General features: G+C 38.0%; 1 protein-coding gene across 7 annotated transcripts in view; it reads right to left on the bottom strand.

The window, feature by feature from the left end:
- Positions 1 to 24,256, bottom strand: part of USP45 (ubiquitin specific peptidase 45) — a 50,234-nt gene that overhangs the window by 6,910 nt on the left and 19,068 nt on the right. For 3 of the 7 annotated variants that reach the window (XM_058021751.1, XM_058021753.1, XM_058021752.1), the window contains exons 6-13: positions 20,702 to 20,847; positions 19,373 to 19,468; positions 17,141 to 17,271; positions 8,401 to 8,488; positions 5,013 to 5,094; positions 3,969 to 4,060; positions 1,931 to 1,987; positions 447 to 590 (exon numbers count right to left, since the gene is read on the bottom strand). In XM_058021751.1, coding sequence (XP_057877734.1) covers positions 447 to 590; positions 1,931 to 1,987; positions 3,969 to 4,060; positions 5,013 to 5,094; positions 8,401 to 8,488; positions 17,141 to 17,271; positions 19,373 to 19,468; positions 20,702 to 20,847 — 836 coding nt within the window. Of the gene's footprint in view, positions 1 to 446; positions 591 to 1,930; positions 1,988 to 2,032; positions 3,800 to 3,968; positions 4,061 to 5,012; positions 5,095 to 8,400; positions 8,489 to 17,140; positions 17,272 to 19,372; positions 19,469 to 20,701; positions 20,848 to 24,256 lie in introns of those variants that run through there. The other 4 variants (XM_058021756.1, XM_058021757.1, XM_058021758.1 and 1 more) reach the window with 4 other exon arrangements.

Below are 24,256 nucleotides of genomic sequence, written 5' to 3'. Positions count from 1 at the left end.
TTCCTCATGGCTCTTTTCTACTTCTGTCTCATTCTCTTCTCCTATCATTCTTTTATATTTTGTGTTTTATATGTTGTATTTTATACATTGTATTTTTTCCTCACATGTGTTTAATGTGTTAGGACTTGATGAAGGAGGGTTTATATGGTACTCAACAGAGCACAGATCCTTGCAACAGTCCCAAAAGCAACATGAACTGAAACTAGCCTGCAGATTCTTTTTCCTTATAAATGAAACCCTGTAACTGAAAGCTAAATGGTTACCAATGACTGGGATTTCTCATGCTTCTAATGATGACCTAAATATTTTAAAACAAGTCTATGTCAGCTATATGTATACTAGAAAATCCAACTGACGTATATGAAAATTCCTTAGAAGTTCTCAGTCACCCTAGAAACCTGAGTTAACTCAGGATGACTGGTAAGTGTGAGTAGTTAAGTTCTTACCTTATCTTTTGTTAAAGTGTGTTTCTTGACAATTTTGGGTTGATTATTCAGAGAACTGATAGAAGAACAATTATACTGACCAAGATCTGCCTCCTGTACACTTTTACTTTTACCTGTTCTTCCCAAGGGCACAGGTTTTGCAACCTAAGAAATTAGACAGGAAATTAGGAAAGGCAACATGTCCATTTTGTATTCCTTTGCAACCTACAGAAAAAATGAATGCACGTGGATTTTTTCCTTTATTTTGGAAAACAGTGACCTACATAAAACCAATTAAATGGCCCCCTGAATTGTGATATAAGGCTAATTTCTAATTTTTTTTAATCATGAACTCACTGTCAGTGTCTCTGAAGGTTCAACTGAAAGCCACAAGAAATAGGAATGATACAGAATTTCTGTATGTAATACAACACAAAATAATCTATTCTACTATTGTGTAAGCACATCCATAGCTGTACAAGATGTGACTTTATCAAAAGGGACACAGGTCCCCCTCAGTCAGTCCCTGGCGCAGCCTGTGACAACAGAGCTGCCACACCCCCCCATCACGTTACTGGCAGCAGCACAGTCACCTGTGAAGGAAAGTGCTGGCTGTAAAGTAATGCCCATCCTCAAGCAAGTGCAGTCACTGCAGAACAGCCACAGAAATTACCCTCAAACAGAACCCACGAACCTCCCTTGTTACACACAGGAGCCAGGAAGCACAAGGGCCCAGATACTCAAAATGCTCTTAAAGCCTAAACTCCCACAGGCATCTGTGCTCAGTGCACCAACAAAGATGAAGAATTGGTTATGAAAGAAACTGGAGTTTGGAGAAAAATACATTTTGTACAGAAATAAATATTACATTAATTACTCTCCCTTAAATGTAGATGAATATACGCAGGATGGAGGAAGAACCATTCCCAACCCACACCCACTACTCTCAAATGAAAAGCCCAAATCCTGAAAAAATAGCTTATGCCTTCAAAGGAACACAGTTCCTCTGCAGCTAATGGAGGTGATCCATAAAATGCTGAGAACTCCAGAATAAATAAACTCGAATATCCATTTTTAAAGTGTCTCATCCTGTAGGTAAACATCAGCCCAAGGGACTCAGGTTCTCTAGATACAAACCAATAGGTTAGAATCTGACTCTCTGGACCTCCAAAAAGAAAAAAAAAGGCTTATAATCATTGTAGTTAGGTAAGTACATACTATTAAATTAAGCTAATCTTAGGTCTATATATTCTGTGGGTTACTATAGGCATTTGATGCAAGTTTGGACTGATTTAAAGATATATGAACTTATGACATTGTATGCATATATATATAAAAAGAAAATCATATAATGAATAGATGGATAACAGTACATGTCTTTATGGACAAGGTTACATTTTTAGGCTTAAATCAAAACTATGCATATATGGATAAGTATCTTCATAAGGTTATTAAAAACAATCCACTGGAAGCAATAGGTACTTATTACATATTCTGTTTCTTACCCTCTCCTCTATTATAGGAAGTGAAAGATCAATGAAAGGTTCTTTTACTGTTGAAATCTTGAAGAAAAAGAGAAAATGCACTTCAACACAAAGAAGAGTATATGGGTTTAGTACATAGCTCCCTTTATTTAATCAATTTGTTATCAAAAACTATACAACAAGCTAATTACTTACAAGATGCATGAAACTACAATGAAGAACTTTCCACTAACTTTAAAAAAAATTATTAAGTTAAGTCTAATTTTCTTTCTAACACCACACAAAACTTCAGCATGTAAGGTAAAGGGCAAGGCCATCAGTCTGGCCATGAACTGACTTGAAGCAGTGTGGTGCTCACTTTCTCTGAGCTCCAGATGGAGTTTCAAGTGGGCCCCTGTGGTACCCTTTTGCAGAAAGCTACCTTTTAGTGTCTCCTGATTCTGGACACTTCTGCACAGGTCTTTGAGCTGTTATGCAGCAAGGACTGGTTAATGACAGTTAAGTGACAGGTTCTAACCTCATGCTCTCAGTTAAGATTAAGTCAGCCTTATTGGTTACAGTCAAAAGCTTTGTTAGATTTTTTGACATCATGTACTAATTGGTAAAATAAATCCAATTACAGAGGAAAAGGGACTTGAAAAAAAACCAACCTCTTTTTTTGTGCTGAGGTTTCATTTTGCCATATATGAGCTGGAAACATCTTACAAAGCATACCTAAAGACAATCTCTTCCAGCACTTTCCATCTGCCTTTATCACTAAGTTCCTCAGGCTCTCTCCCTTGCTGTTCTCGAATTCCTTCCAAAACTGACTTATCTTACCTCTGAAAAGACTGTGAAAAACAAAACCTTAAAAAAGGAAGTAAAAATCATGTTTTACATTTAAGTCACAGCCATGCCATCAATTACTGTCACCATGTCCCTTCTCTTGTATTTGTGACCCCATCTTCCACCTGTGACACTTGGTATGGACTGCAAGCTTAATTTACCTGTTGTGCCAGGGACTGAGGAATGTTTAGGTTCCAGTAAAGCAATAAATGGGATCAAAAGCAGGCAGCTCTGGTGACTGCCTGCCTGCCTGGTGAGTGATGTCCAAACAGGGGCTCCTCTAAAGTGTCGCTTTGCATGAACAAACACGTATCAAAAATACCTTGCCAGTGCAGGCAAAGGAAAATGAATGCTAAACTCTTCCTCAAAGGGCTACAGCTAGCATATTCTCAAGTCCTGTGCAGGCAGAATATAAGAAGCCAGCAAAAATAGATGATACATGCAAAATACATACAACCTCTATTTTTTACATGGTCAAAGTTCTTCATTGGTACTAGTAGCACATTGAAGAGTAATCTGCACATCACACACAGGGAAGTTTACCTGGCACTGCAGGACTGTGATTAATTTTTCAGATTGATTAATTTACTTAATCTCTATAATATGAAATAGAATGTTTTAAACCAAACACAAATGTAACATCCAATTTAAAAAGTCATGCAATTAAGATTTTTCTCTGTCAAACTTAAAAGAAAATTATAAGGATCGTGGAAAGCATTTATGATGGAATGTCAGTAATATTAATTATGAAAGGAATATAATGTTCATTAGGGTTATTATGTTAATTATAAAAATATTTCAAAGAAAAAGAAGTAATTTTAGCATTTTCCCACTCATTCTAATTCAAAGTAAGTAATTTCCAATTTTCAGGTGTATCCCAGCAGAGCAGGCGGGAGGATTTATGTTAAAATAGGTGTTTCAAAAATATCAAATAACACTGGCATGTAACACATATGATTATAGAATTTGGAACCTCCAGCCTTAAGTCAGATGTAAAATCAAGCTCAGTACTTGAATCCTTTTTGAATTCAAAGGATCCCTCTTCTTAGGTCAGGGAGGATAATGCTTTAAAGAAGGAATAAATAATTTCAAATGAGAAACTTTCAATAAAATCTTGTTTTTACAAACAAACAAACAAGTATAAAATTGGCAGCACAATTTTATACTTTCAAGACAATGTAATCAAACCAGTATGTGATCTATTCCACATCAAACCAAATTCCAGAATACCTACATTTTCACATTCCTCACACATGACAGTGCTAGTCAATTCACCAACAAAGATCCTATCTATGAAGTTCATCTTCACACCCTCTCTTCCATATGCTGAAAAAACATTGCTTTTTTTAAATGTGAAAAATAACACATCCAATGCCACACTATAAGTACAACAAAATTCTTCCCAATATACATTATGAAAGCACAATTTTAAACATATTCAAAATGTTTTGAACACAATACAGTAACCAATACATCATATACTGTGTTATCTCAACATTTAAAAATATTTTAGTGAGAAGGTTCCCTTTTATCCTTCCCTTCCCCATCTTCTGTAACAGGGTAATAATATATCTCAGTTTTCTTTTGAGTAAATAATATTGCATTGCTTTGATATAGACACTTGGATAAGCAGAGAGATTCTCACCCTTTCAAAATGGTTTTTGCAACTATAAAGCTCTAAAACATAACAAAATCCTTTTCTAATACATCTTTATTAAGCCTTAACTTTTGCAGATTTGAAAAGGATAACTTACAAAAGATCTTAATCATTAGGACTTTAATTAAAACAAAATCCCCCAAATTAGAACTACTGAATAAACAAACATGGAAAAAAAACCACAAAAACCTCTTCTTTTGAAAAAAAAAAAGCCTTCTTTAGAAACAGCTGCCTATCTTGACTTTGTAATTGTATTTAGAGTGCTCACAGTACCAGTCAACTGAGAGGAATCAGTTTAATTTATGGAAAGTGGCCTCTCTGAGTATAAAGTAATTATGTAACAAATATAGAGCAGGCTATTTTAGAAAACAAAATTAAATTCTACTTATTATTAAGAGTTGGATTAACTCTGGGGAGCCTTTCTCCTGGATAAATAGATGCAAGCCAGCACACACTAAGCTCTCTGCACTTTAGGTACGCACTAGGCGGCACTAGAGTAACACAGAATAAAGCCTGGCCATTATGGCACTGCAGATCTCCTGCTCCCAACAGGCAGCTCAGAAAAAAATGGTATTTAAAGACTAGTGCAGTTTCAGAAGTTTTCAATAAAGAGTTGCATACCTTTGACTTTTCTTCTAGTTTCTTCATCTGCTGTCTTAGTTGTTGGGTTATTGAATGCCTTTAAGATACCAGTTTGTATACGCTAGAAGTAAAAATAAAACAAGGTATTTTAAGTGTAAACATTCTAAAAACTAGTCATATTTTATTAGACTATATCTTGTCTTATTTCCATAAAATAAATGTAATTTAATATTGTAAAGCTATTGTTGTTATTCACTAACAATGTCAAAACTCCGTGAGCTTAACTTTTGTAGATAATCACCCAAAAATTTCCTTCCCTTAAAAGGGAACCATCATAGGGCACTTCACAGGTTACCAAGAAACTATGACATTTTCAGTGAACTAATGCTATCAATCTCTCCCACTGCAAATGGACTTACATTGATTGACTAGGATACAAAATACTTGGAAGGCAGCTAAGAGCCTTTCATTAGCCAAACTTCAGTGACTGTGTTTGGGCAGTATTTTTATCACTTCTGTTTATTTTCTAACACTGCCAATTCCAGAGGTATGTAAGAAAACCTTAGAAGAGAAAGAAAACTTCTTATGAACTCATGTAAATGTTACCAACTTTTATTAAAAAAAAAAAAAAAACTCCTAAAAACTACAGTTTTGAAAGAAGGATGAGAAAGAAGCAAATTCATTAATGAGTTGTAGCTGCCCCTCCAGACAGGGGGTGCTTCTCCCTGTTATTTCTCAACTGCCTGGAAGTGAAGAGCCATTGTATTCCTGGCAGCAGAACTGCATGGGCGGGTAGAAAAGCCCAACCTCTGACATGCTGCAGAGAGGGAAGCAGGAGGATGAATCAGGTCCCCTGACTCTAGCTACTATGCTTTCCCTTTTCCTGGCACATGTCCTGTCTCTGATCCACAGACTCTAGCAACATGTATGAGTCTCCCTTGTTGGTGTGCAAATGACATTTATAATTAAATACTGAAGTCACACTTAGAGCAAAGTACCATTCTAAGAGACAAACACCAAACCTTCTGCAAGCAACTCAAACCCTCTCTCCTAACAGGAAAAGATTAATAGATGGCTCTAGTTTCCAGGCAGCAAAGCACACTTCCAAGCCACATATCACTGCAGTGTGAGGATGACAGACAGTGTCAGAGGTTTGGTTTCCAGTTCAGGCACCCATCAGACCAAGTCATACTGCGACCTTATGAGTATGTGACCTGGCTTGTGAATTAACTCCCGCTGCCCCGAGCTCAGCTTTGTTCATCTTAAAGCCAACAATATACTAAAAGGATTAATCAATAGGTAATTCATGAAGTTGAGCACCATAAATGGGTTTAGGGCCATAAGCAACCCTTTTGTTGGGATTAGCGCGTTGAACCATTTATTTAGGTCAAAGAAAGACATAGTCTTTGAATGGGCAGGGTGCTGTGGACAATGGCAGCAGACATTAATCAATTAGCAGCAGGGTTCAGCCACTTCAGGCCCCGGTGTGAAACCATCTCCAGCCCACATTGCTGGGGACACAGACACTATGTCATCTTTATTGTTATATGGCCAAGCTTTTAGCTGAAAATCCACTTGTGTACACTTCCAAACTTTTTCCCTCAGGAATACGAAAAAGTTCAGCATTGGTGTCAGACACAAACACAAAACCACACACAAGAGGCAAAAGTATAACAGGATTTGTGGTTAGCTCCTATAACTAGTGTTATGTTATGTATTGTGTGTATTTCTCATCAAAGCTAAAGGTTTAAAAACAACTAATCCTGGCAGGGATAGGGGAGCAGGGATGGCCAGGCTGCTGCCTGTGCCCAGCTGGTTGTCTGCCATCTACAGACCTGAAACATGGGATAATTAAAAAAAAACAGAGAGAGGGAGGGGAGAGAGCTTTTCCCAGTACTGTCGGTGGCAGAGCACCCTGAGGTGATAAAGATGTGTTTGCAGTCATGCACCATTAGGGCAGCAGTGGGATGTAATTGCAGGGCAGGGTGGCACCCATGGCTCTCTGCCTGTTGATGGAGTGGCAGAAATACTACCCAAAAATCAGTATAAACTCTTACCATCTTCCATCACTCTTTTGAGGTAGGTACTGTAGCTGTCACTGCTCTCTAATAGTAAATGACTCAAAAGGCAAATGCTAATGCAGGTTATTGCAATGATGCACATCCACTGGTGAAGCTGACAGGGGACTGACTTGAGGGGAAAGCACAAGCACCTCCTGGAGAAGCAGCTTAGTTGTTGCAATAATCCTGCTTTCTGTGATTCCTCCTTTGTCAAGAAAACATAGTTTTCACCTTTTATTACATGAAATAAAAAGATAAAATAATAAAGTTGCTCTCTGCTGCAAAAATGTAACAACTGTTTTCCAACTGAAGTCAGCTGCTTCTGCTGTGTGCCGTGTTCAAGACACGATTTTCTAAGCATGAGTGTCAAGGTTTGACTGTTTCTTCTTGCACTTCAGTTCTGTTTATAGTCAAGAATGCTGACAAGACCAGTAAATATTCCTATTCTGGCAGGATGAGGATTTGTTCAGCTCTACTGTAGAGCCAGGAACCAGGCTCAGACACAGCTTTACATCTTATCTGTGACATAATTCAGCTCAGGATCACAACATTCATTGGGTTACTAAACGAAAGGGAAGAGGAAGTACTCTGGTCAGTACAAGATTTAAGGCCTTCCTTTAGAGGAGACCTTGAAAAGGCTATTTACCACAAAGCATCATCTGAAAAGAAGACCAAGATAGATTACATCTGATATGGTCAAAATAGCAACCGAACACTCCCTTTCTTGTATGAACAATTCATGAAGCACAAATAATTAAGGAAAATAAATAAACAAACAAAAAACCTATACAGGGACATTTTCAACATAACAAATTGCTTCCATACTTCACATATTTGGATGTAGATTTTAAGAAATGAAAGGCAGCACCTTATTGATAAAGCAAGGAGTTCTTCACACTTTCAAGAGACACAAGAAACTTTGCAAGATTTTCCTCTCTCCCCCCACAATTTTCAGTGAAGATTTTTGGTTAAAATTATGGGCAGGCCCTTAGCTAAAAACTGCTAATTTCTGATACAAAGCTTTAAAAATTCACTTTGTCAGCTAATGCAGAGGTCCCACCTTTACTTTCTTCATGTCTCATATGTCCTTTTTTTCATTTTTTAAAAGGCAAACAACTTGGATTCCTAAAATTGTCATGTTCAACTTATCATGTTCCTCCTACTAACTGAAACTTTGATTCCAATCAACTATTTTAACAAATCAACATGAACATAAATAAATATCTTTCCAAAAAAAAGTTTTTTTCTCAAGATAATGAAAATAGACACTCCTGCTTCAGGAAGTACATCTTTAAAACTCTGGGAACATGAAGAACATTGAAGCAATCACTAGTAGTTCACTTTTAAAAGGCACACAAAGACATTACTTTTGTCTCCTCAATCCTGATTGCATCCAACAGATAGTGAAGAAGCTCCTGGCTGTCCTGCTGCTGGAACCCCTTAAATCGAGGAGCCCTGTGAAAGAAACAGTGAAGAATTTTTAATTATCTTGGGAGATTCTTAACAAGACAAGGTCAACATCAGACACTTTGCTGGAATACAAATAGGTACAATCCCTGCAGAACCTCATGGGACTTTAGGAAGCTCCTGGTGCAGTAGGCAATTGCTCAGCAAGGTTGCACTTTGACCTGGGTTGCAGTTTGATTGCAGTCTCATCCATGCTAGCAGCCCTTTCCTGACAGACTACACCAGTACTTCTGTACCACTACTCATTCATGACATTCCCAATGACATGGAAGAGAGAGAAAAAAGATTTTCCAAGTGCTTAACCTCCTTTGTTATCTCATCCTTTTCTCAAGGAGAAATCTCAAATGTGCATGAACAGTCCTTTTAGACCACCAGCAGCATCCACATCACCCCCACAAGCCAGAAGAGGAAAAACATCAGTTTCTGACTACGCTCCCATTTACACTGGTGATCTTCTTGGTAACTGTACAGGAGTAATATTGCATCATTTCTGAGACAGCCACTCAGTAATATCAATCACTACTATTCAAGCACCGTTGAATTCTTTTTTACTATTCACAGCAGCTAAATGTACTGTAAATATCACATTTTTTAGGCGTAGATTACATAGAAATAAGAAAAAATAAACTTATGAGTACATGGACATTACAAAAATAAACTGATGAGTACATCATCCTTCAGGTGAGCCTTAAAGATAGATTCTTCTTACCACAGCCAGAAGGCTCCTAATTAACAGTTTGAATCTTCAGGAGTTTGCAACCCCAAATGAATGAATAGTATTCACAATTAACACATCTCTGTTCACACTGTGTAACTGACTGGCCAAACTACACCTGGCCTTCCAGGCAGGTTACCCTTCAGATTTTTAATTACAGTCTTAACTACTTAATCTAAAATGAGATTCCACAGAACCACAAGGGGTTGGAAGAGACCATTGGAGGTCACCTAACCCAACCTCCCTGCCCAAGCAGGGTCCTCTAGAGCAAGTTACTTAGGATTGCAATGGGTAGGCTCCTGAATTTCCAGTAATGCCACCAAATGGCAGCTGTGACTCTTGCTGCAGTCTGAGGTGAGCACACACAGGTGTAACCTTGTGCACCCCTTCCCAAACCTAGCACAGGGGACAAGGGGATTAGCACAGCTCAAACAGGAATTTTATCCAACTGGCAGAGCAGGCACAAAAACCAACCACTCACTCAGCTCCTCAATTTCATTAAACACACACTGAGCCAGTTTTCACTCTGAGCTGGGGACTGCATGCTATGGCCAGCCAGTACACAGAGCTGCAAGTACATATTGCTATTTCCTCTGGCACAATGATCTCCCTTGCCCAGCAGAGCTCTTCAGCTGCTCAGGGTTTTGAGGGTTGGTTAGTGAGGCTTCCATCCCACTCATACACTAAAGCTGCTCAGATCTGCCTTAGAAGTTTGTGCTTGTGGACAGGAGAAATTACAGAAAACACCCCAGCTGTGCAATGTGCCCACAACAGCAAAATGTAAAGCTGGGCAAGGTGTTGGGGCACACCTTGTTAGGGCACAGCAGACATGGGCACAGGCAGGAGGTGATACAGGGTCTCAGCTCTGAACTGCTACCTGCAGGCACTGTGGGGTGTAACTGGAGAAGGACTGAAGGTGACAACTCAGATAGCTAAGGTCAATGCCTAAAATTAGGTGGAACAAATCTGGAGCTCCATATGCAAAACAACACGTTCACATTTACAAATAAGATACTTTTAAATTTGCACTTTATATCTAGTTTTTGAAACAAAGTTGACAATACCCCCAGTTAAAAATGATTTCATGATGCTACTGTACTGTGAGGCTTACTATAAAATCTGGATTCAGTAGAGTGGGTGACTTTTTTAAGCATTCTTTTGAAATTGCATTTTTTTCATGAGCAAGTCAACATCAAAAATTAATTTCAAATTTTAAAAACTGAAATAATCTTTAAAATTAAATAATTTGCTTAATATCCCTAAAATACCATCTTTTCTTCTATTAAAATCACATGTTTGATTTCTAACAAATTTGATTATAAATTGCAAATACATTCTGAAAAGCACTGAAACTTTATTTTGGTTCCAATAAAACACTCAATATACATTAAAAAAATAAATGACATTTGTAGCTGTGTGCACATTTGCATGCATGCACAGTTTACAGTTTCACTTTTCAATTTGCCAAAACAGTTTTCTCTCATTGAATGTCCAGGAATCTAAAAAAACCCAGATGCCAAAATCAGTTCAATTCTGAGAAATCCAGTTAGTTAGGCACAGTATTATCATAAATTTATGAGAAATTTCATGTTTTCCTGAGGCAGTAAGAACCAATGGGTATATTCAGCCCATCTCCTCCAGGACAGGCACATTAATAGCTCCAGTATAGCAAGAAAACCTTCCACATATACATCTTCTGGATCCTGGTACTAATAGGGATTTTGTTATTTTTTGGCAACAAAAGCAGGACGTCTTTCAAGAGACACTATAATAAAATGGAAGAAAAATTAATTATTACTTGACAAAGGAGCAAGCAAAAATTCCATCACTGTTACAGGAGGGGTATTTTTCCACTGCAGAGACACCTCACAGAACTAAATCTTCAATGCAAATCAGGATAAAGCCCCACACACACTGCAGTGGGAGGTTACTCCAGTGTAACCTCCCACTGATGAGTATACAAAAATCATTTCAGGTGCAAATTAATTTACTAATTTGTATTTCAAAGTAAAATAATTTGCCTGCATGTTCCACACAGTTTTATTAGCTTAAATTAGAAAGGAGAAAATTAACTCAGCCATGGAAGTTTTTAATTTTGTTTGGTTTGAGTTTTTTTCATTTTCTTAGAACACAGTGCATTTACAAGTACAAGATTATTTAGGCTTCTCAGGGCCTGTACTAAATTTATATGCCTGATTTTAATGGATGATAGGAATGTAACAACTACCTCTTTAAAGGTGAATTGGCAGGGAAAGTGACTTGTAAAGATTCCCTGTAAGGCTGAGTCATTTACTTGGACTGACAAATTATGCCATTTTTAACACTGCTTAAAATATATTTAATCTGTCACTCATGTACAAAGCTTGCTATGTAATGTTGCATGTAATTCTAAATATCTCATGTTTTGGGTAAAAATATTTGAAATTAGTGCATTTGTTTGGGGGGGGGCGGGAACCACAAGAGGAAACCAAAAAATGACAATAAAAAGAAAGGAGGGAATTTTACACTTCATAATGCATTTACTGAAAACTCCCTACACTTATAAACCAGTATGAGAGAAGAAAAAGGAATTAAACCATGCTGATACATAGAAATCTGACAACTAAAAGATGTGTGCTCTCGTCTCCTTGAAAATGTGCTTCAAGCAATATCCTTGGCGAAAGTGGGGACTTGGAGATGGTTGGTTGAGTTGACCGCTCACAGATGTGCTGACATATGGAAGCCAGTGCCAATGCAGTACAACCTGTTGTACAGTGTCAGCAGGATAATGACAGAACAGGTTGAACTCCTGCTAATGGCCAGAAGTGGTGAAGGACAACTGTGACATCTCATCCACTAGCCTCTCGTTGCTCATCTGGAGACCAGTTAGAATTGCTTGACTGTCAGTTAAAGAAATGCTTTTCATGATGATCTACTTCCTAGAATGCCCTAATAACAGAAACTACATAGTAACATAGTATTTTAAAGAAAAAAGCTAATAGTTATGATTCCTATATTATATTCATTTGAGGGAAAATAAGCTATGCTTAAAAAGCAGAACTGGGATACAATTAAAGTCGTTCAATCATACTGCACAGAGCTGACATACTTTGACTGTTTTTAATAAAAATTTTCTCCAAACTCATCCTTTCAAGAATTACTTTGTGCAGCAGATAGCCTAATACCTTGGATAAATTTAGAAACAACAGTAAGCACTTGGAAGCAGAAAACAGCAGATACTATTTGATTTTTTTCTGCACAGGAATCCTGTAATGCAGTACACACACTACAGAGTTCTGCTGGGTAGGAGGTGCCTGGGAGGAGCCCAGTCAAACAAGGGCTTGCCTCCACATGTAAGTAACAGATAACACCAGGCACAACTGTGCTATCTCAAGGGCATGGAGAGACAGCACTTTGCCCTCCTATGGATGCACTGGCCAATTCATTTCATCTTTTTTGTCTCACCTTCCCCCAAAAGGGAAAATGAGATACCTCTACTTGCACCAGATCTATTCTTTCTTCCTTTAAGTCCTGCTAAGATTTCCAACAGCATTCTGCTCTGACAGCAAGTTCCATAGGTTAGCCTCATAAAATGCTTAAAAACTCTTTTTTTTCCCCTGGCTCTAAATCTGTTGCCTTTCAGTTTCATAGACAGCTCCCTGAACTCTTATGCAGGCAATTAAAGAAGCACAGCTAATTTATCATTCATTGTCTTCTCTTGCTGTCATGTCTTCTTTTCATGCTCTCTCCTGCCAGAACTCCCAATGTTCCCAATGTCCCTGTTGACATAAAGGCTTCCTGTTTTGGTTACCCCTCCCTAAATTCTAAATTTGTTAACCCAAATGGAGAATACACTGCCAATGTATCTAATAAAATTACTGGTTTTCTTCTTCATTTTGTCTATAAACTCTGCTTACAGAGTTCACCAATACCACACACTGAAAATACTTGTGTTCTCCAAAATGCTGCACAGGTCTTCCTTCTGAGCATAAGTGAACATAAAGCTCAGGAACATGTACAGATGATTGCTGCCAACATACACTTTTACATGCCATTTGTCTACTTTGCACTCATAAATTATGAAAACTCTGACAAAGTTTACTGACAAAAAAGACAAGCAATCTCTCAACTGCTGCTGCCCGGAGAAGCTGTAATCTCCTCTGTCAGAGCTCCTCAACATGACACAGCACCACCAGCAAGGCACATGGAGGCATGACAAGGACACAAAATAATCCCCAACTACTGGTAAAGGAAACAAAATGTGTGTTCTGCTGCTACTATATTACATGGTAAAAGTCAAATGGGAAAAATAAACAAGCAAAAAAATCTTTTCTAAGAAGATTATTTTTCGGTATCTTAGTTATACAGTATTATTTAAAAAGAAAAGGCTCAAAAAGACTCCTTAATGAGAAAAAACCCTGTTTTATTTATCTCTTATATCTTGTATAACATTACCTTAGTTTTCCTTAGCATTTCCTCTCAGAAGTGATAAATGTGGAATTGTTTAGGTTTCCCCTCTGAAACTATTGTTCTGTTAATATCAACAGTCCTAACCACACATGACCTCCATTCTGCCAGTCCCACCTCTGCCTTCAGTTCTACTTTCTGCACATGAGAAGGAAGAATGAATAAAGGTCTTTGGAGAACAAAGACCTATGTAGATTTTGTGAACACCAATAAAATCTTTGTTAGAGAAGTATTTTTTCCTGCATGGTAATGTAGCAATAAAATACTACTATTAATAATTATTTAATGGAGGTTTGAAGCACCTAAATTCTTGAACTCCTTTCTGGACTTATGACTTACATGCTTCAGCATTTACTTGCTACACAAACCTAAGAGTTCTTCCACCAATAAAACTACTCAATCATAAAAAATAAAGGAAATAAAATTTATGTCCTCTTAATACATCAGTGTTGTGTTAGTCACTAAGTCTCCAGATAAGTCAGAAGTCTGCAGCCCTGATATTCAGCACAGTGGAAAACCAACAGAAGGGCCCTGTAGCTATGCTCACAATCTGTCCTTGCAAAACATCTGACAGCTGCAACACTAACAAAATTAACAGTGGATGAATTAGTACCAGACGCTAAACAGTTGCTATAGAAAGACTCATCCACTTCTTTCTTCTTCTCCCCTTCTTCAACCTGGCTACTCCACCACTTGATAAAATTAACACTTGGTATCATTTTTTTCTTTTATTATTTAATAAAAAAAAAAGAGCCCCCCAAATGCCCTTTCATAGATAAGATTATGAACATCAAACCATGATCTCTTCAGACACTTAAAGAAGCAGTTTGCAGCTGAAAATGACCTTGTTCCAGTTCTCTTACTGCTCTTGAGCAGTGAATACGTATCCATCCACTTGCAGATTTTGGGATCCCACTCAGGGACAAGCCAGAGCTGCAGCTGAACAAGGCAGTGTCTGCACCCTTTTCTGTCCTATACTATCTGTACAATCTCCTTCATAAATTCTTTACTGAAGAAAGGTATGGTGATATACTGTGTACTTGCACTGAGACAGCAAGATCTGTGATGGGGAAAGAATGAATTAAAAAAAAATAAAAAGAGGTTGCAACTGGAGTCAGCAAACCTTTATGTAATATATATAAACCCAAAATATTACTATCAGAATAACAATGCCCTTCCCCATGTTCCTCTCCCTGGTAGCTGTGTCAGTGCAGTTCTTTTTACACATTCATCCTGTCATCTCTTTAGGAAACTTGTTGTTTCAACTTTGTTTCTTGAATAAAAAGAGTTTGTGTTAATGCAATATGAAGACCATGGGTAGTGCCTGCCTCTAGGATTACTTCATTAACACAACCTCTTGGCAGCAGTCAAGAAGCAGTTTTACAGAGAAAGCTGCAGTAACACAGACTTCTTCCTAGCTGAAACTCCTGCAGTCTTGCCCTGCTCTCTCTTGCATTTCAACTTTGATGAAAAATAGAAAGCCAACTTTAAAACAAAAGAAAGAAAAAGGCTTTGTAAAAATGACATGACAGAACACTGCATTCATACTGTTAAAGCTAATAAATAGTAAATGTATTCAGTTTGCACAGATAAAGATTTCCCATTCTCCTACTTTCACCACTGCACACTGCTGAATATTCTGAAACCCTCCCTTTCTTACTTGTGTCACAAACAATAAGAAAACAATCTGAAGACCAAAACCTTCTGTCATACCTGTCCAGCCCCTTACTGCCCTTGAACATGTAACTTCTCACTAACAGGATGTGGCTGACACTTTTGCTGTTGATAGTAGAGCTGTGCTAGAGCTAGTAAAGGATTTGTATCTAAGAAGTGTTCTGCAGAGATAAAAGTAAGAAGTAGGGATGAAGGAGAGCGATGGTAGGAGCTAGCAGATATTTGTCTAAATAGCAAAAGTGTGCTGACCACATAAAAATGCTTCAATTTCAGCTGCTAGTTAAAGTGTATGCACATCTTAATGATCAAAAGACAACAACAGAACAACCAGATAGATGAGATTTAATACTGTCATTGCTCATGAGATTTAATACTGTCATTGCTCAATGACTACAGACACACAGAGCAGACACAAAATGCCTGTCACTTCTAAAAATAGCATCCCATCTGAACTGCACTGCATTGTGATTATTTCACAATCAATTTGCTAAGGTGGGCTTCAAAACATGTTTTACATCATTTTTTCCCTTCAATCCTTAATACTAACTGGGAAAAAACTACTAGTGTTATTTAATAATTTTCCTCCCATTTCTCAGCCAAATTTAATTCTTGCACTCACATTTTTTGAGAGAGCCTTGAAACACAAGGAGGAGTGAGAAAACAATATAGTTTTCTTCCCTATATATTTTTCTTCCAGGTAGATAATGCTAAACAAAGAACACCGCTGTTTGACTCAAAAATGCTGTAAGGTAACTTTACACATATTTCCTTTTACAGCTCAAAGAATCAAAAGGAAGACAAGTAAAATAGAAAAAATATAATATTAAATTTCTGAAGCTGAATTTTAAGGATAAATAAAAAGCAATGACTTGTTTCTTTACAGAATTAAATTGTCCCTGCTCTATTCTAAATGCCTTTGTTTCTTTTTACCATATTTTAAATCCATTCCTGCTCACTAAGGTTGTCCTGGAATTCCATGGTAGGAAGCTGCAACTTTCCTCCTAACTCTCATGCTGCAGAATGCTTTAAGTTCAACACAGCAATAATGTAGCAAATAAATTATAACACAACATTGCTCTTTTTTAAATATGAGATTCATATTTACCATCTTCCAGCTACTCTGCTTCTACAGATTCTGTTACTAGTAAGTCAACATTTAAATACTTGTATTGACTTTAAGTAGGTCTTCTACAGGTGTTTTTAAAAGCAAGGTTGTTTGCATCATAATTGAAAGTACCTACAAAGCACCACTGTAAACATTTTCCACACCAAGAAACAGGAGTTTCTTTAGGGCTTGTAAGCTCTTTGCAATCTGGAGCCATATGCCATTTCAGTAATGCTTCAAGTCCTTACTTGTTAGACCCTTTTTAATTTTGAATTAATGCCAAGGTTAGACATCATAGCAGAAGTTCCCCATTTAAAATCTTATTCTTTTTTACAAAATACCCACATACACTTTGTAGTGTTAGCACAGCTTTATGCTAACAAACAACAAAACCAGGAAGGTAGTCCATTTTCTTCAGTTTTACCATGCCCTCTTCTGCCCCCTCACACTCAGTCTGGAGCCCATTGATGCCCATGGTTATGAACTGGGCCACACATTACACAAAGAGCAGGTACAACCCTGGTGTGCAACAAGGAGTCCTTCAACTTTAAAACATGAAGGAGCTGCTTTCTGGACTGCCTGGTTAAAATCTAACAGTTTCTCTAGAAAGGACAAAAGACATTGCACGCTTAGGAACACATCACTGAAAACTAAAATTAAAAAAATAAGTGAAAGATGAGCTTGAGGACACAATACATACTTTTGACAAAGCTGGCTGAACAGCACTTTGGGAGACAGAGGACCTTTTCCAGCCTCCCTCATGCTGTGAAGGAACAAGAACATTGCTGAAGTCAAAGGTCCGGGGCTGGACAGGTTTACCACCAAAGGATCCTTCAAAAACAAAGGCAAATTACACATCAGATTTCAAAAGTAATGACACAGACTTCTTTCAAGTTACTTGATACATGATAAAGAGCAATGTAACTTTCAGTCTTAAGAGTGTTTCAGGGTGGTTTTTTTTAAATGTTGATGTCAACCATTTGACTGAAATAATTTAAGAGCAGGCTTATTATTTAAGGAGTAACAGTTGCAAAACCAAACAATTATTGGTGGTAACCAATAACTTTGGTAACAAGCATGTCAATGAGCTGGTCTGGTTCTCACAAAAACAAGCAACCTTTGTATTACCTGCTTTACTCCTACCTCCATATACACTGAAATTCATCTGCAGAGACAACCCAGGTGACCACCTCCATGGGCCAGTGTAAGATTGTGCTCAGTGGCTCTCTGCTACCCAAGCTTAGGAATGGGGCATCCAGCTTCTCTGATCTGTGAGCCACACACTGCCATTTCCACACATCAGGCAGCCACAGAAACACAACCTGCTCCTCCACAAACCAGGTGCTGTGAAAGTACCAGCAGGGCTTCACAGCAAGAGCTGATGGCAGACCCCACAGCGCCCTGTGGCACTGGGAGCCAGGCACAGGCTGCATCCTGCACAGCCCCTCTTGGAATGATGTTCAGCCCAGCCAGCAGGTTCTGGGTATGGAAGAATCAAGCCAATCAAGCCAATTTTAAAGCAGAATTTTAAAATCCTACACTGCTTATACACCACTTGTTAAAATGACCACAGACCCCAGCTCTCCCTAACATGCTCCAAGGTTCCATGTGCCCCCAGTGCTCCCTACTAGCTGGCCTGACTCTCAGAAAAACAGATTACAAGTGCCAGATGAACACTTGGAAAGGGCACCTTGTCCAGAAAGCAGATCCACACAAAACATAAGCAATATGGATACACACAAATATAAAGTATTTGCTTTATATGCACTATCAAAAGGTGGGAAAAGGCCCCTTACCAAGCAAGAAGCAGGAGGCTTCTGCATTACTATTAATTAGACTACTGCAGCCCTCTTATTCAATGCCAAGTTCTGCACTGGCATACAAAGACCAGAAAACACAGTCTTTGCTCCAAAGACCTTATTTACATTGTAAGCATTGAAATTAAAAATAAATCCTTCAACCTTATGGCTGTGCAAGTTACACATCAAGCATAAGCCAACACCCCACTGGCTCACTAAGCCTTTGGGCAAAAACAAGCTCCAGACCTCTGCTGTGGCTCAGGATAACTTTGTGAAACATGTTGCTGCTCTGAACTGCCACTGGAGGAAATAAAGACAGCAATGCAGTGAATTGCACACTGTTCTTGCCTGGAGCAGCTATGAACATCACCTACAGCAACACAGTGAAATCATCATCATTTCAGAGGTATCTGAAACAGAATACCACTCCTCTACCCTCACTGCCACCAGAAAGCTCACAGCAAGCAGCAGGAAAAAAAGAAAAAAACTAAGAAAAAATCCTCTGTAAACTGTTTGCTTCAGCTAGCAGAGGGAAAGGGGTATTATCTTTATTGCCAACAACATATAATGAAACCCCAAGTCTCTAAGATATGACCAGAACAGCAGAATATTCTTTGGATAATAGTCACAGGAGACACTTTCCCATATGCCTGCAATGAGTTTGAGGACAAATTTGTTCCTCACTGAAATTTCTCTTCTCTCATTTTAATCCCCTGGCCTGTGAAGCATGTAATAAACTTTACAGACCTTATCAATGAAGGGCAGGGATGGACTGGAATAAAACATTTCACAGACACTTTCTAGAGCCAAACAAACTATTTCCTGTATCATACATTCATACTGAAGAAATTAAATGGCAAGTAAAAATAAGCCAGCTGCTCTTTCTTAAGGTAAAGCATTATTTGATACTTCAATATCAAAAAATGTGAAAGGAAGTAATTACTCCTCCTTCTCTAGGGCTGAGTAATGATTTCTGTAAAAGAAACCAGTCCACAGGTAACACAAACCCACTAAGCAATTAAAATGCAAAAGAAATGGGAGAGTAACAGTGTGCTTTTAATGGAGATGTGATTTCCTGTCCTCCAGCTTCTTCCCACATTTTCCCAAATTTGTATTTCTCAGTGCATACTTACCAATTGAGAATCTGAAGTATGACAGATTTTTAACTTTGTTCCTTTCTCCTTTATCTCATACATCAGTTCATTTAGTACATGAGTCTGTGCCAAGTTCTTAAAGAAAGAAAAACACAAAAAATGTGAGAAACATGCTGATCATTCAATTACAGAGTTTCTTTAGTTATATACTCTAGATTCAGGGGTAGACCAAACCAGATACACTTCGTAACATGTAGCCGAGGTTTAGATACAACCACTAGAAAGAGCACTAAAAAAAATTCACTAACTTGACTGTTTCTAAAATTTTATTTATTTTCTTTTCTGTAATTTCAAAACAGTTCACTAGTAATAACTTTTTAATTTATATTGAATAACAAGTTGTTTTTATTTGGTTTTTTTTTTGGATGAGGACATTATTGTCAGAAACCATTTGCCTCTTTTAAACACTGCGGTCCCTGTCATCATGCCCCATGAAGCACAATGAAAAGTATTATCCTTCAGAATTTAGGAGAGAAATCAACTCAACATATCTCATCTTTGTTTCTTTATTTTTGGTCAACTCTGACAGCAGATCACTTAGGCTTCTGTGATGCCCTAAGTATGGACAGATAACAATTTGCAGTTTTACTATCTCTCTGATTAATTTTGCAATCAACATCATAAACACAAGGTGAGGTGTGCCAGTGCAGAACACCTTTGTAGCAGTTTTCCTTCACTTGCTCACTCCTGCCTGCAGACATAGAGATGTCTCTGCTCAGCTGACAAGCAACAGGATGGTGCAATATAAAACCCACTAAGACTACTGCTTTTTTTGAGGATGTTGGATTGGTTGTGCACTAAACATCAATAGATGTGTATTAGTATAGCTCATTCCTCTTACTGTAGTCAGAAAAAAACCATAATCGATAAAAATCATTTTATAACTGCATCCATAGCAGGGGTTTAAAATCATGCCAATGAATAGTGCAGACATTTACATTATGCACACAGTGCCGCTATTCACATCACCAGTATGGTAGATACCCTGCATTAGTCATGACTAATAATGCTGAAGTTCAAATAAAACCATATGCTACAGTACAACCCACACACATATGCAGTGTGTAAAACACTTGACATTTTCACTTGTTTCATTACTGTGCAAAATGCCAGTGATCCAAGAATTCTTTTTTACTATAACAGGAAACACTCCTTGGATAGCAAGGAGTAAAAAGAATTTGAAAAGGACTTTCAGAAAGCAGAATGAAGACCTGTAATACTCAAAACCTTTTCAGAAGCCCATAGATCATACAGACTTAGTATTTCTGAAATCTATTAAGAGAAAGTGGCATGATCTTTCCATCTTACCTGCATGACAGCATTAAAAAAGCAGGTGTTTCCTAAATTATTTATTCCTTTAACTGGAACTGATGCACCATTACCGGAACTTTTTCCTTTCAGAATTTCACTTGTTTCACTGCTTTCTTCACGAAGACGTATGATTTTTGATGAACCTATAATTAAATTATAGATTAATATGACCACAAAATTGCACAGTTTAATCATTTAAGTCCTTTCATTATTATGTTAATGAAGTTTATATGTTAATTAATTTTAACATATGTGGAAGATACCTTGATAATACTCTAAGCTGCTGTACGCAGTCTTAAAAACACCAAAAACCCAAAAAACTAGACATAACAGATAAAGGCCTGGGGAGTAAAAAATGCCCTCAACAACTACATATATCCAACAAAACCTTTCATAATAATCGTACTGTCCTCTAAGACTGTAACTTCCACAATTAGACAAGAAATAAGTAAAATGAGTTATTTATTAGCAATAGGCAGCTGAGATAAACGTTCATTAGACACATCAGAAACACGACACAAAGGTTGCTTTTTGGTGCATTTGAAAGGAGGTAGCCCAAAGTTACCACTGAATGCTGCAAGTCTTTATCAACTCTAGTGTTCTGTTCCAACTGCCTTGTCAACAGCCCAAGGCACATTATCCCTACATGTGCTCCTCAACTCACCTCAGTTTGTCACAGCCTGAGGAATTACTAATGCAATCCATGTACATACAATGCTAGTGTTTTAATTTCAAGTAACAAAAAATTGATAAAACTATGCTATAACATCCACATAATTCCTTGTTTCCCTTATTATTTAAATAGATGAGGGACAGCAAAGTTAGACAGTCATTAACTTGTAGCCTAGAGGTAATGGAAAGACTTGAGATAACAATATTTAGCCTTGAATTCTACTAGCAACTTTCATACTGTCATGGTTGCAGGACTAAATGTGAACATTACTGACATCTGCAGTGTCTTAAATATTGATTAACAATGCATGTCAATGTAAACGAGTTATGGACTTAATAGATGCCAAGAACTGTGATGCTACAATCTCTGTCTTGACATATGAATTCATGTATTTGTTCTAATGAGTTTCACATTGAAGTCTCATTAAAGTGTTCTTGAGAAATAACTAACAGACCTATTTACGTTAATGAAATTCTCATGCCAAAAGGTTCTTTTATGTACACTCCTAAATACTTTCTTGCTTAGAAAAATGAAAAAAAAAATTAAATTAAAAAGAAGTCATTAAAATATCTATTGTATCTGGCAACAACGTTCTGACGCAGTCTGCCTGCACCCTACAGTGCCATTGAGGCACAACTATTCTTCCAAATTGTATCAGAGTTTTTCAAAACAGAGTTAGAGGTGCTTTGCTGTTTAAAAACACTTTTAAATGTTCTTGTTAACAGTGCTTACACAGCTTTAAATTACTCTCCTTTCCATTCAGGTGGAAAATTAAGATGGTACAAGGGCAAAGTAAAGGACGGAATTCTCCTTGAAAAAGCAGACAAAGTGGTTTTGAATATAATAAACAACAAGCAAGTTGCTCACACCCTAAAGAGTCACTGTTTTATGGGCTACATGAAGCAACACCTTTTAGCTGGCATGATTAGAAGGGGAATGCTACAGTGTCAGCAGCTCATCCACCCACAGAGCTTCAGAACAGCCACAGCATGGGAATGGGAGCTCCAAGTTATCTGCAATTCAAACGCACTGCTCTCTCTCAGAAGTTTAATATTATCACTGGAGATGTTTTCCCCTCAGAGAAGTGGGCCATCCAGAGTAGTGCTGGGGAAAAGAGATGGTTAAAAAGAGAAAAAAAAAAAAGATGGAAAAAAAAGCCAAAATTGTGGAAATAATTTGTGTATTAGTATACCACAGTTGTTGCATTTATCCATCGGCATTCAAAAACATCTGGGACAGCATCTTAAAGTAAACAATGTTCACAGGGCCATCTGGACAAAACTGCAGGCAAAAATTAAAGCATAAGCATATGGAAAAGCAGATTTTTCTCTTCCCTTTAGCAGTACAGGATGACAAATGTCAAACCTAGATCTGTCCACGCTTCACTGTGCTATGCTTTGCAGCACCACCTGGCTCTCCTTGCACAGCCACCAAATATGGACAGCACTGCCACAGCGGACCATATCTGCAGGGCAAACTCGATAAAAGCATTTCACTTCATGGTTAAATGGCAGCTTCACACAAGTAGCAAGGTTCCATTTGCTGAACCTTACATACAAATTATTTAAGGGAGGGAAAACAAAGCCAAGGCATCCAGCTTTGTGATGAGAGCTGGGTGAATACGCAATTACAAAACACAAGAAATGAGAACCAGACATCTGATTGCCATGAAGCTGGATAATTAGGAGGATATATACAGGGATAAGGATATATGTATAGGGATAAGGAGAAGTAGTAGCAAATTGGAAAAATGCCTGGATATTGGTATCAAAGTTAGGAACCTCATTTCATTCAGAAGGTTTTAATTACTGCCTTTTGATTTGTTAATAATTTTAAAAACACAATCTACATGACGTTTTACTATGTTGTTTGTACCTGTGAAAAAGTCCTGAGAGAAATGTGCTGCTTTGCCATTACAAACATTACCTGCTGCCTTGCTTATAACACACAGATATTTTTAAGTACATATACAGACCCAGAGGAAGGACAGCAGTTTTTAATTTAGCTCTGCTCAATGTCCCTAACTCAGTGATAAATGACAGGCGGGCCTGAAGCTGAATGTTTACTTGACATGTGAAGAGTTGGTCAGTCTTAATAGAACATGCTGGTAATGACTGTGATAGCTAATACTTCTACAGATTGGGGCTGGAGGGTCCTTCTGCAAGATTAACCCAAGGCTACAAGCATGTTATTAATCAAAAAGCTAATATGTAATTTTTTAAAGTGAATTTGCACTGAACAACTGTTTCATGGACACTTGGTGACTCAATCTTGCAATCCTGTAATTCAACGGGCGTGCTTTTGGGTATGAAAAGTGACTTTTAAGCCAGTATATACACAAGGATCCCAGCTGAAGGATTCCATCAAAATGGCTGTCATCTGCAGCTGCCCACAAGGACCTTCAGCTCCTGGCCTAACAGAATAAAAGAAGTAGTCTGAGTTATTTGTCTACATGCAGTAATATTTGTTATAAAGGACCTTGTTCATATTAATGAGAGCAGGTTGGGTGAAAAGCACAGAAGTAATTAAATTCAGACAGATTTCTGTCATTAGTTAACTCATCTTTTAGAGAATTGACATGGTAACCCTTAAGCTCTCTGCCTTTCCCAGGTAGTGTGGACATCGGCCCTAGGCAGGCTGTCCTTCCCCAGCAGGGACAGAGAACCCACTGTGCCTGGGGCTCACATTCAGGACCTGCCCCTCTGTCAGACTCTCCTGCTGTTCTGCGGCAGAGGTGACCTTTCTGATGCAGCCATACATGGAAAACTCTCACCTAAGCTGTGCCTTGATCACCGGAACCTTCTCTTCCTTTGACAAAGTGCATCTGGCTGCACGGACACTCTGCCCAAGGACTCTGCCAAAACTCTTTGCCCAGCTCT

The sequence above is a fragment of the Melospiza georgiana genome, chromosome 3, assembly GCF_028018845.1.
Source record: "Melospiza georgiana isolate bMelGeo1 chromosome 3, bMelGeo1.pri, whole genome shotgun sequence".
In the NCBI taxonomy this organism is placed as follows: domain Eukaryota; kingdom Metazoa; phylum Chordata; class Aves; order Passeriformes; family Passerellidae; genus Melospiza; species Melospiza georgiana.
Note: the sequence above shows the minus strand (reverse complement) of the source record. Positions and strands in the feature narration are given on the sequence as shown.